Source organism: Agelaius tricolor, unplaced genomic scaffold, assembly GCF_023055355.1.
Source record: "Agelaius tricolor isolate 1412-34295 unplaced genomic scaffold, bAgeTri1.0.p SCAF_9, whole genome shotgun sequence".
Classification (NCBI taxonomy): domain Eukaryota; kingdom Metazoa; phylum Chordata; class Aves; order Passeriformes; family Icteridae; genus Agelaius; species Agelaius tricolor.
The window spans coordinates 14,141,072-14,153,881 of record NW_027269269.1 but is presented as its reverse complement, the minus strand read 5'-3'; the positions used below and the strand labels follow the sequence as shown (position 1 = coordinate 14,153,881).

At 36.4% G+C, this 12,810-nt stretch overlaps 1 protein-coding gene across 6 annotated transcripts in view; it reads right to left on the bottom strand.

The window, feature by feature from the left end:
* Nucleotides 1–12,810, bottom strand: part of GRM5 (glutamate metabotropic receptor 5) — a 245,731-nt gene that overhangs the window by 9,638 nt on the left and 223,283 nt on the right. For 5 of the 6 annotated variants that reach the window (XM_071432802.1, XM_071432804.1, XM_071432803.1 and 2 more), the window contains one exon: nucleotides 6,883–6,981. The exons of the other annotated variant lie outside the window; for it this stretch is intronic. In XM_071432802.1, the coding sequence (XP_071288903.1) occupies nucleotides 6,883–6,981 (99 nt within the window). The remainder of the gene's footprint in view (nucleotides 1–6,882; nucleotides 6,982–12,810) is intronic. 6 annotated transcript variants of the gene reach the window in all.

The window sequence follows — 12,810 nt, the reverse complement described above, 5'->3', positions numbered from 1 at the left end:
GACAGGCCTGCCTGCCACAGGGGTGAAATAAATGCCATTAACATGAAGGATTAGTCAATGCAAATAGAAATGTTTGCCCAAAGAAAGTGGTGTATTCTAGCACCCCTCCTGACTTCAAGCACTGACTTAGTACAGATGTTCAAACCCTTTTAATAGTGTACTAAATGCATATAAATATTTTCACGGCCTGAAGACCAGATTGTAAGAGTTTGTGAAAGCAACATGCTACTCCCTCCCTGGTCACAGTTAAAAAGACAATAATTAAGGAGGGATATGAGGCTGAAGAACCTGGAGACAGGGAAAGGATGAAATCTGAGTTTGCATCGAACCCTTGGGAAAGATAGTGAACAGTTAAATGTTCTGTGGTGCAAGTCACCAGCCTACCTGAATCTCAGTCTGGGTTTGGGTAAGTATTGGCTGAAATACACTTCTTTTGTACTCTGCCCTAGAGTAATTTCTGCATGTGGCTCTCATCTTGATCCTAGGGCCCTGAAGGAGACCCAATGGCTGTTTAGCACAAGTTTTGTGCAAAAGTCTGAAAGACTTGACCATTATTCACTGCAAATACCTTGATATTACAAAATGAATAGGACAAAAACACCATCCACTGAACAGGGGGTGGGGCACTGGAATGCGCTGCCCAAGGAAGTGGTAGAATCAGCATCCTTCTAAGTGTTCAAAACACATTTGGATGCAGCACTTGAGAAAATGGTTTGGTGGTGAACACAGTGATGTTGGGTTAACAGTTGCACTTGATGATCTCAAAGGTCTTTTCCAACCTTTTTGATTCTATAATTTTTCAGTAAGGAGTGTACCCTATAGCTAAAGAATTTTTGTGTCAGAAATGCATCCTATGTTTTATCATGCTGCACCTACTTACTAGGAAGTCAACACTGGATTGAATTGTGCAATCATTTTTTTGCCTCTGTAAAAGGAGCAACACTTGTTTTCTTATACTGCCATGAAAGTGGGTTGAAGATATATTGCTGTGATAATACTTTAAGATCCTGCTCTAACTGCATATTGATTGGTACTCCGTCAGGTTAACTGGAAACCATGCAATGCTCACAACTTAAAAACAGAGAAATAAAGATAGATCACAGACATAGAATAGGATATCTAGGAATGGAATTGTTTACATTTACTATGCCCAGTTATGCCTTGACTCTTCAATGATGGGAAACTTTAGGATAGTGAAATTTTAGATTTTTCTTTTAAACAGATTTTGGCTCCATCAGTTGAAAACAGAAGAAATAAACTTTTGAACTCTCAAAGGAATTTCACTGCAAAGTTTGGCTGAATACAAATTTTTCTATCCCATTCTTCTGCTCTGCCAGTTCTTCTGCTGGCACATTGCACTGAATAGAGCAGAGGAGAATGGAGCAAACTTCAACCAGTGATACCAAAATGTTCAGATTTTTTTTTAAACAAAGCCTTTTGCAAAACTTTTATTTTTGTTTTTAATTTCTTTTGCTATAGGTTAATTAGGTTCAGATTTATGCACAAGAGAAATTTCCTGAGAACCAGACAGTAATTTTTTCTCCATTGTCTTTACTAAAAGCTGCTTTGATTTTGATAGACTGGCTTTTTCTCTGCCTTCTAGATTTACATAATATGTTCAAGAAACAAAATTAGAATAAATGAGAAAATTTGAAGTAGCTGATATTTCAAATATTTCTTCTGCAGTTGTCCACTTGATGACAGAATAGCAATTAGTTTTGTTTCTATTTTTTTTCTCCTACTGAATCTCTTCAGAGACACTTGAGTTTTGTCTTTAAAGATTTTTTTCTGTTCAAGAGAGCTATTAACTGATTTTTATACACTTAGATGTGAAAAAAAATTCCTCTCCCTTTACAAATATTTTTTAACTGTCTAGAATGGGTCACTTGGTCTTTTGTTTTTGTTGAGGTAGTAGAACTTTGTTGCAGTATTTTCTCCCTCTGTTGTATGATTATTTATGAGATGGTGCATAGGTCTGCCACTAGCCAGGTGCTAGTGAGGCAAATTTGTTTTGTAAGGTACTTCAAAGTGCAGAAGAAATGAAAAACAGGAAGAGGAATTTACAGACACAGCAGCTGGAAACTCTCATATTTTAACAAGGGTGCCATTCTTTTTAATTATCCAGAGCTGCTAAAATTAATTCTGGCGCTGAATGCCTAGGGACCAGTACTGGGGACAGTTACTGAAAACTATGCCATTTGAAAATAAGTTACTTCCTCTCTTAATATCTTTCACTGAACTAGGAAAATCAGTTTAAAGTGATGGAATTCATTATTTTTTAAGAAAGCCCAGAATGCACAGCTGCATAGTGGAAACCAAAATATAAGTGGAACCATAAAAATGTAAGGGAATTTTTAGTCTCTGTCACATACTAATATGGGTATCTAACTCCAAATTTGAAATGGTACAACTGCAAACACACACTGGACAATAACTTGATGGAGACATGTAAGATATGTTTGCAACCCATCCTCATGTGACTACAATAAGGAAAGATTCCAAATTCTTAAGTTTTTTAAGTCCATGAATGGAATTTCATATTTTAGAACACTGGTCCAAATTTTATGGAGCTAAAATTGGTAGTAAATTTGTGCCCCAATGTTTCAATGGCTGAAGTGTTGCAATCAAGTTGTAGTTCTGACACTGTGCAGACTTCTTGCATCTTTAAGGGTGAACTCTTCCCGTGTTATCCCCAGAAGCAACTGGCAGTGATAAGCAGGATAAACTTCTGTACTTGGCTCAGCCCTTATAACTTTCTGCCAAAGAGAATTCTTAGTATTCAAAGTAAATAGTAAGAACCTGTTCTCCTTTTAGACTCCTCTGCTGAAACCTTATTGAGGACCCAATGATATAATCATTCTGCCTGAAAAGGATTTGTGTACTATCTGCAGACTTAACTAAAACTTGATGCTTCTTAAGGGATGGTGTGTGTATGTGTGTGTGCCCATGATGAATTCAAGTAGGGGCAAATATGCATTTTCTTTTATCTTGTCACCTGCAATCTCAGATCACTATTTCATTTGCTTGTAGTGACCCATGTTCTTCATCCCTGGGAGAATGCAAGTGCCTTGCAACATGCTAAAAACACTGAAATTAAATAAGCGGTAAAGTGGTGAACTTCAGTATACAGCTATGAAGAAGCAAGTCATAGTTTCTCCCAGAAATATAGAACAACCTGGATAACTTGATGCAGAACCAAAGATGTCTAAATTAGGTAAATTCTACCACTGTAACATTTTATTTTGTTGCTATTCCTCTAATTTAAAAAATCTTTTAAGAAAACCTTGACATGCCTATGTAATTTTTTCCCTGGGTAGAAGACAATTCTGCCACAAACAAATAACCTGCTAGTGATATATCACTCAAGTTATTTAGTTTAAATTAATCTCATACTGCTTTTTCTGTGGAAATAAATGACAACAAAACAGAAAAGAGGAATAATACAAGGAAAAAAAATACTTTTGTCATCTCCTGAGCTCTAGAAATAAACAATAATTTGCAATTACTTTTTCAGAGTAGTTTTCTGTTGTGAACAGCAAGAGCAATTATTTATCATACTCTAAAAATCATAATATGTTGATACCTCCTTTCCTCATGAAAATCCCAGCTGACATTTCTATGAGTGACTTTAATATGTAAGTATGAAAGAAACTACAAAGTGAGAGAGAGTTGATGGACAAAACCTTTGTCAGTGACCTCCCAGTGCAGCCACCAGTGATGCTGATTCTGGTAACTGCTTCAGCAGCCTGCCTGGTTAGATTGGGAAATGGAGGGTCTGGTATCTGAATGAAACATTTCTAGTACATCATTACCCAAAATGCAAAAATGATCCTGGTATGAGATGTATCTTCTTTTCTCTACTACCATGACCTCATTGCTATTGTTAATTAAGGTAACTAGAGTTGTGTTATGCTTTTTGTCTGAAAAATGCCCTTTCAAGCATCTCTGAGCACATCTCTGCTACACTGGAGCATTCTATTCACAGGATGGAGAGAGGACAATGACACGTCTTGAACTCTGAGCTCCTCTTCCTGAGTTCCACTTAAAGCAGAACATGCTTTAAGGTGTTTTCAGCATTTATTGGCCAACTTGATTTTTCATTGTTTTCATTGCCAAAGGTATGAAGTGGGAATTGGGAAAAATTGAAACCATCACCTTATCTGACACTGAAATCAAGTGTAAAAGCAGTGCACAAAAAATAGAAACACAAGACCCACACACAACACAAACAAAAAACCAACCAACAAACCAACCAATAGACCAATGAAAAAAAAATTAACTCTCCTAGTTGTATCTCCAAAGTCAAGAGTTGATTTAACTTCTATCTTCTGCAAAGCGCATGCAATTGGAGGAATTTTACATGTTTGGCATGCCTAATAAATAATTACAGAAGTATTTTTGCGCATAGGACTTATCAGCAGGAAAATTACTCCTGTGAGTTATTAAACAGTTTCTTATTCATTGCATTCAATCAACTAAAAATGTATATATTATGCAAGAAGTGCAAAAGAACTGATGTTATGGCTGCTTTGTGAAAGCTTCATAAAACACCTCATTCCTATAGTTGATTTTATCATATATGTGTGAATGATTCTCACAGGTGATGCAGGAGGTTGTAACTTCCCTAATTAGAAACAGCCTTTCAAGGCAACACATAATGTACCCACTACTTCTATTTGTGTGTCATTTTTCATCTTGCAACATCCAAAGCCACTTGTAATACTAATATAAAGGAATAGTTAGGCCCAGATGTGGAAAATGTCCACACTAGGGCTGGAATGCAAATATAACATTGCATGAGGTATTTGAGGACATAAGCTGAACAACACTGCCCAGTATGAATTGCATGGCATTATTTAGGCTGGAAGACTGTAAGGTGGGTCAGTATCATGAGACCTCTTTGTCCCATGAGATGATGAGGTTTTTTCATCATTCACAAATGGTCAGGCCCCTGTATGTCTTTTTCCATCTGCTCTTCATCTCAGTGACTTCTAACACTGGTCTGATACCTGCTGGGATGTCAGAATGTACCTGCTTTCTGAAATGTCTGAGTTCTGTCTGGGAGATTCCCAGGCTGCTCAAAGGCAACTCTGCTGAGCTCACAAAATTGGAAAAGGACCATTGGCCAGGACATTGTGGCTGGAGACACAGCCATCAAATGCAATTGCACTCTCTATTAAGCAGCAGGTGTTCTTAATTGTTTGAGTAGGTCTTGCAGCTGACAGACTTGCTGTGGAACTATTAGACTGACAGAGTTTCCAGTCTTTTTGACTGTTAGGGCATCCTCTTTAACAGGAACCTTTTTCTTCTCTCTACTTGACTCAGATCGATTACAGTCTGGAATGCAAACAGATTATTCACTGTGAAGATATAAAAAAGAAGTTTTTCAAATGTGTATAAATGGCCAGGTAAACCAGAGTTGAATGCTGTACAACAAAATACAGTTGTCTGACAATTATATGTACTTTTCCACTCTTCAAAGTTCCATCATATATTGATTTCAGGTAGCTTTTAAATGAAGAATAAATATTTCTGAAGGCAATGCAATGTAAAAAAAAAAAATTCCAGATGACACATAGACAAGAAACCCCTCCAGTTGACAAAAATATACTTTGTGTGCAACACTAAGCAATCAAGGTTTCTGATGGTATTTTAACTGCAGAAGCCCTCAGGTGTGTGCTGTGTGGTGTGAGTATTGATAGCCCTACGAATGTGTGTGAATGCTGTACCCAAGGGAAACATAACACTGTGCAAGTGTCTCCCTGAATACCCTCCTGCATTGATAAAATTTCCCAAGGGATGTAACACTTGGGAAAAGTGACGGTAAAATTTGGTCACCCTGTGCTCTACTGTTACATTTGTAAATATCCTACAGGGCTTGATAAGGAATGAGCAGGTATTTTATTAAATGGTAAAATGGTTCTTTTGCTTAGTAGGACATAACACAATGACACAATGCTTCTTAAAAACATTGTTTCATGAAAGATGTATAACCATCTTTGGCATGTATGTGCTTATATATTTATGAAAGGACATATATGGAGAAATGAAAATTCTGTCCCATGGGAGAGCTCAACATTTGGAAATCTGGCTGGACTCAAAATGAGAAGAATTGCTGAAATCTCCAAGTATTGCACAGAATTATGTAGTTTGAAGTATTTCAAGAGGAAAAACATCAAAATGGCCATAATAAAGCAGTTAATCCTAGTAACATTGAAGAAAAACCATTATTTGATATTCATTAAATTGTAGTGTTGCTTAATGTCATGCAAAATATAATGACAATGAAGCAAAATAAGTATATGAATTAAATTGAGAAAGTTATTAAAAAGATGGTTTAAACTGTATTTAAAATTACTTTGAAACCTTTCCTTAAAATAACTGTAAAACTCAGCACTTTTCCATAGGATATTTTGATTTAGAAGAACCAACATTTTCGTATTGAATATGTTTTTATCAATCAGTTTTTCTCTGCCCTTTTTAAAAGTTCTTTTGGTTAGACTTAATGTAACCCCTAAAATGAAGTGGACCTACCCTTACTCCAGGTTTGAATTCTGCTTCTTTTCATCTGCCCAAGTGGCTTAATGAGTCAGGTGTAAGATTTCTCCTCCCCAAAGCACCATATTACAACAACATCACACAGGACATGTGGTTCAGATCACTGGAATGAACACGGTGCAGGGTTTTTTTGTAGTCAGATGGAACACATAAATCAGCAGTGGCAACATGTTTTCTTTTTTTTTTTCTTTTTTTCTTTTCTAAACATACTTTATGGGATACACAGGAATTACAGACAGAAGATCTAGCCTGGAATTATCCAAGGCTGCTTCTTCTGTTCACAGACATATCACACTGACCTAAGGCCACTTGCTCTTTGCTTACCTGGTCATTGTAGCTCGCCCACCATTCCCCATACTCCCTTTTGGGGTGAAACACTCTATTTCCGACTTGTGCGGGGGGGCCAGTCTCCTGCCTTTGTACCTAATAAATCACGACAACAACAGGAGCAAACAGAGAGAAGTGATTGTGTGCTCAGCTTTCTTTGTCAGCTGCTGTGCAAAGGGCCATGCACATGAATGTTACTGTGGCAGTGCTAGAGAAGAGTGCAAAGCAGCTGGGGGAGTGGTGGAATAACTGCATAAAATCCCAGACCAGTGTTAAAGCCAACAGGGTTATGCAGGATGGGTGCTCACTGTTTTCTTTATATATATCTCTATATATATGTATCTGTAACTCCATATAGGAGGAGCCAAATAGTTTTACAGAATAAATAGCATGCTAACACTTTAATATTTTTTGGAGTTAGACCAAAACAGAGAAATTAGACCAAAAAGAGAAAAAATCTCCTTCGAGAGAAACAGTTTAAGGGAAGCAACACTTAAGTTAACTATCTGTGGGAAATCAGCTGGTGTCCATGTTCTCAACCATAACTTATTTCCCTGATCCTACATCTCTGTAATACGTGGTGTGTTTCACTTTTCAAAGCAAACACCAGTGTAGTGGGTTGTTTTGGTAAAATTGGTGTGGGCTCACAGTTCATGTTGTGAATGGGACTTCCTCTCTCCACTGGCAACAAATTGATGTTAGATGACTTGCTGAGATCTAGACATAAAGTCAAGTGAGATCAATCCCAAACCTAGAGCCCAGTGCAGTACTATGTGTATTTTATGTACAAGACCTTACACTTTGATGAAAAAAAATCACTTGGATAAACAGTTTAATACTTGATCATCTAATTAATTTATGGATGAGATACAAGATAAGACCTGGTCATTGTTTACTGTTGGAACACTCAGTTGGGATGTGAGTTATGTAGAGGTCTCATACGGTCTCTCCTCCCAGCAGTGAACTTCACCCTAATTGTACAAATTCTTGTGCTAGGTGTTGAAATACCTATTTAGGTCCTTTAAGAAAAATTTGGGCAAAGTACCTGCATATGTCTTCTCAAAGAGATAGTGATATCCCATCCTCAAATCCTATGAGCTTCACTGTGGGGTTTTAACATACGTCTGTGGGGAAGCTTGTGCATTTAACACTGTTAAAATCACAGAATAATGAACTTTTCTGTTGCTCATTCATTAATCTGATCTAGATAACAAAAGTACCTTGAAGAGAATTACCCTGTAAAAGATAAATAACCTTAGTACAGAGAAAGTGAACTAAATATTGGATGCAGATGTAGTAGACCCTCAGATGCAGAGTATATTGAATAAATCACTAATGAAGAAGCTTAGTGAATCTGAGAGTGAACCGGAGACAGCAAAATGAGGTGTATAAGTGCAAAGTCCTTTGGTTTACAAATTATAAGCTTACTGAAAGGAGAACAACAGCAATTTTGCAGACTGGCTACCAAGGTTTTAAGACCATCTGGAGTGTGGTATATGTAGTGCTCCCAGTTAGGCACGAAGCTCACACAGGACACATGTACTAAATGGAAACCAATTCCTAGAGTGGAGAAAAAGTGGATGGGTTTAGAGAGTAGATAAATTTACTGGAAAATACAAATGAAGTCAAACTGGATTATACAAAATTAATTGGGATAGCCAGAGAAAAAAAGAAGAAAGAAAAGAATGTGCAGAAACTTCACAGGAAAAAAAAAGGAAGGTGTTAGACATCAAAGAAAGTAGAATTTAAGAAGAGCAGGATGGAAATACAGTTATGTTTAGAGTAAATAACCAAAAAAGATATTTTGTCTAGCATAGCGTAGGGAAAAAATTGAAACTAGGAAAAACTGGGAGACTCTGAATACTCACGATAAGCAGGATTCTAGAAAGTAGCCAACAAAAAGGAAAAAGAGGTAAATAAATGTCCTTGGTAATCCCATCCTGAAGAGCCCCAGGTTAGGATGGATGTGACCCAGATAAATAAATCTCCACAACTGTCCATTTCACATTAGCATAAATTTCACTACCATGAAAATCAGCAGAGACACTGTTATGAATCTCTCGAGTTTATCCATCCACTCAAAAGCAAATTGCACTACCAGAAACACCATGTTGCCTCATAAAACCTCAAAGCCTTGAGCCATAGTAACTGCTACACTGCCATTCAGTCAGTGCTAAATGTCCATGGAATTATGAAAACAGTGACCAAACTCTCATCAGTCCTGCGGGTGTGGAAAGTGCTTCTAACTTGAAATGAAGTTCCAAAATTCTTTGAGTGATGATTCTGAAAAGGCACACCAAAGATTCTGCATAAAATGTTTTCAGCTCTCAGAGCAGACACAGGAAATTACTTTGGCTCAGAACATCTTGCATTAGAAAAATGTCCCCTTCCAGGTTGTTAAAATCAAGGATTGCTTTAAAAGAGCAAATCTGTTGAGAGGGAAAACCCTCAGGAATTTCTTTGCAGTTGACATAAGAACTACTAATGTGAAAAGTAATTGGGTATTTTGGAAGAGTCATAAAACAGTACAATGTGAGCAGTATACACAAGAACAAATTTATTTTTTCATTTTTTCCAATTCCAGGACTATATATTGGCTAGAAAAAAGATAGAAGACTTTGATTCTGTGCAGAAAGGCAGCAACTAAATTCTGTTATAGGATTTAAAATATTTTGGGTCATCTTTAAGTGTTTTTCTCACCTCTTTTGGTGGAAATGGTGATCTGTGTCATTTTTTTGCCACAGGAGCAAGTTTTCTTAAGGAAAATATTTAATGATAAATACTAATATGTTTTATAAGTGTTGATCAGTGACAGGAAATTTGGGAAGTAATTCCCAATAACTCAGTCACTGAAGAGCTTATCCATTTGCCAAACGCTTGGTCACATCATTCTATCTTACACAACAGTGCTCTGCTCTCTCCAGAGCCTCACTAGAGAGAAGGAAACTCCTGGGCTGAGAAACCATGACTACATTGCCTTGGTTTTTAGGGAAGTCAATGTACATTTGATACATGGTAGGAAACACCAATGAGACTGCTCAAGTTTGAAGGCCTTTCTCTGGCCTTCTTCATCTTCCAATAAAACTCCTCTTGTAGACCAATATTAATGGATACTATGGGAAACAAAGGGGGAATATGGGTATCAGCATCCTGAATGAGATCAATAGTGATTCACTAAAATATGTAGAAATCAGCTTTTATATATGTGTAGAGTCCTACATGTTTTTCCTTTTTGTTTTTTTTTCTTTTTTTTCCTGTGCTGACAGGAAAAGCTGACAGGTGCTGACAAATTTCTAGATATGGGCTTTTTTTTTACATTATGCCTGCACAGTAGATCCAGGTGCTGGTATCCTGGTGGTCTTAACTTCATGTTAGGATGAGACCCATCTTCGTTCATGGTCCCTCGTACTTCTGCTCTTTCCCAGTTTCCCTGCAGAAGGTGTTGGATACCTTGATCAGCAGCACATTTCACATGGCTGCACATCCCCTGTCTGCTGGATGCTGGCAGGGGAGACCTAGAAGTTGTGCCATAGCTTACATTTGTCAGTAGTTTGGTCAAAGGCACTCTTTAAAAATAATCTATGGATAGAATGTGGATGGTAATGCACAGGTTCTGTTAAAATGTCCACACTACACAGTGAGATTTATCAAAAGACAAGAGTTTGTAATACCAAAAATTGTTTTTTTCTAGCAACCTGTTCTCTGAAAAAATAATATGAGCAATTATAAACTGGTTTGTACTCTTTGACATAAGGGGATTTTTTTCCTCTTTTTCAGTAAAAAAGTTTAACTAACTGAAGATATCTCAGGGTATCTAGGTTTTTAAAATGTAAATCAAATGTAATTTATTGTGTTGGAGATGGAGATCAGTCATAAATCCCTATTTCAAATGCAATCTCATACTGCCATGTAGAAGTGCCATTGATTATTGAGCACCCAATCTGTGCTTGACACTGTTAACTTATATACAAGCAGTATATTTCACCTGCAATATTCCTTGGTCTTGATATTAAGAAATGATGAAGTATTTAAGTTTCATAGCAGCAGAGTTAAGCTTTAGATTAGATAATATCTTTAAAGATTTAGATTAGATAATATCTTTAAAGATTTCTGCATAAATGCTAAAGAATGGAATTTGAAAAATATTTAGTGTTTTTACTGTAGGGGTTGCTTTGATCTTTGATCTACAAACATATTGTATTCTTGAGAATTGATTCTGTGAGATTGGACATGCTATCTTGAAATTGCAGCATATTGCACTGAATATTTTGAAAAAGTCTCTGCTTATTGTGTGAGATTTCCCCATTTATGTAGTGGCTAAAATAAATTGTATATTATTAATCATGCCACTTTTTTCATTAAAAAACCCCCAACATTTAAACATTAGTTGCTTATTAGCACAATTTCAGCAAGTAAAATTGCTTTAGATCAAAACTTACAATTTTTTTTCAAGTTCAGCATAATATTTCACTTTTTTAAAAAGCTTGTTCTAATTAAGCAATCATACGTAATTGTAGCTGGTGAATCAAAATAACATTTTTGTTGGAATGATATACAAAGCATTATACTGGCTCAGGGGAAGATTAGACTGATAGCAAAATATTACCAGTCTTTTTAATTCCCTTGTTCCAGAAAGTTTTTTCTGAGGTGTTGGAAAAACCATTGTACAGGTTTTTAATACAGTAGAGTCTTACTTATAGAAATGTTCAATATATAATACTGTAGCCAATACTACAGCAGATTAAGATTGCTATATATTATAAACATATATAATGATTATATATTTTAGCAGACATCTGCCTTAAATTTCAGTCACAGTCACGAAAAGGTATTTGTCACCAAATACAGCTCTCAGCCAGATGAAATGCCATCTCTTCCATTAGTCCACATCAACATTCAGGATACAAGTACAAATGCCATTCATTGTAATTCATACAGGTGCTCCCTCAGTGGCAGACTGCTCCGTGTCTTGGGGGACCTTGGAAGGAGGAGGGTGCATGTCCTAGCCTTTTGTTTATCAGATTAATTACAGTGCATCAAATCAATTACAATGCCAGTTTTTATCAAAGTTTGCTGTAGAAAGAAGCAGAAGTTCCTTGGGTAGACAAACCTGGTAGACAGGACCTACATTGTGCATGCTAATGAACATGAGACCACCTGCATGGCTTCTCTGGGTGCTCTGCAGCATGTGTGACAAGGACAGTGGTGATACAGCATATGGTGGCCTTTATTTCTCACCTGAATTTTGGGAGACAGGCTTGAAGATTAAAAAAAATGTAAAAAGGATAAATATTGCTATTAAAAAATAGAAATTCTTCCTTTCCCCAAATAAATATGAACTTTTGGGTCCTGTCTTCACTGTTCCTTCATTTCTTTTTTGCAGTGCGGTAGCAAGACCTCATTTTGCAACCTAAAGCATATGTGGGCAACAGTAGGCAGGGAACTGTTCACAATGTCATTTAATTTCCAGACTTCAGCTATGATATTTGTTTCAAAATTATGGTAACAATGTCTTAATAATATAAATAATGCCTAATATTAGGCTTGAAGACATGTGCTCAGTTAATGCAGCTGAAAAAATGATATCAATCAATGAATATTTTAATTAAATTTGAGGGGAAAATTCAAAACAACAGCACTAGCACTGTACACAAAGTCTATTGTAAACAGGTCATTCAAGAGTATAAATTTATTATACAGATGGAATGTTTTAGCAGCAATTTATCAAAAGCTTTCAGTAATACCTTTCACTAAGTTTTATAAAATATTCTTCAGTCATTTCAGAGTATTTGAAGTTTGTCCAAAAAGACACTAAGACTAAATTATTTAGGGAAAAGTGAAGGACTCAAATCATTCAGTAATCTCTCAATCTAAATTTTTGTAGCATATTAGATTAAAATAGCTCTAAATGATCCATTTGGGAAC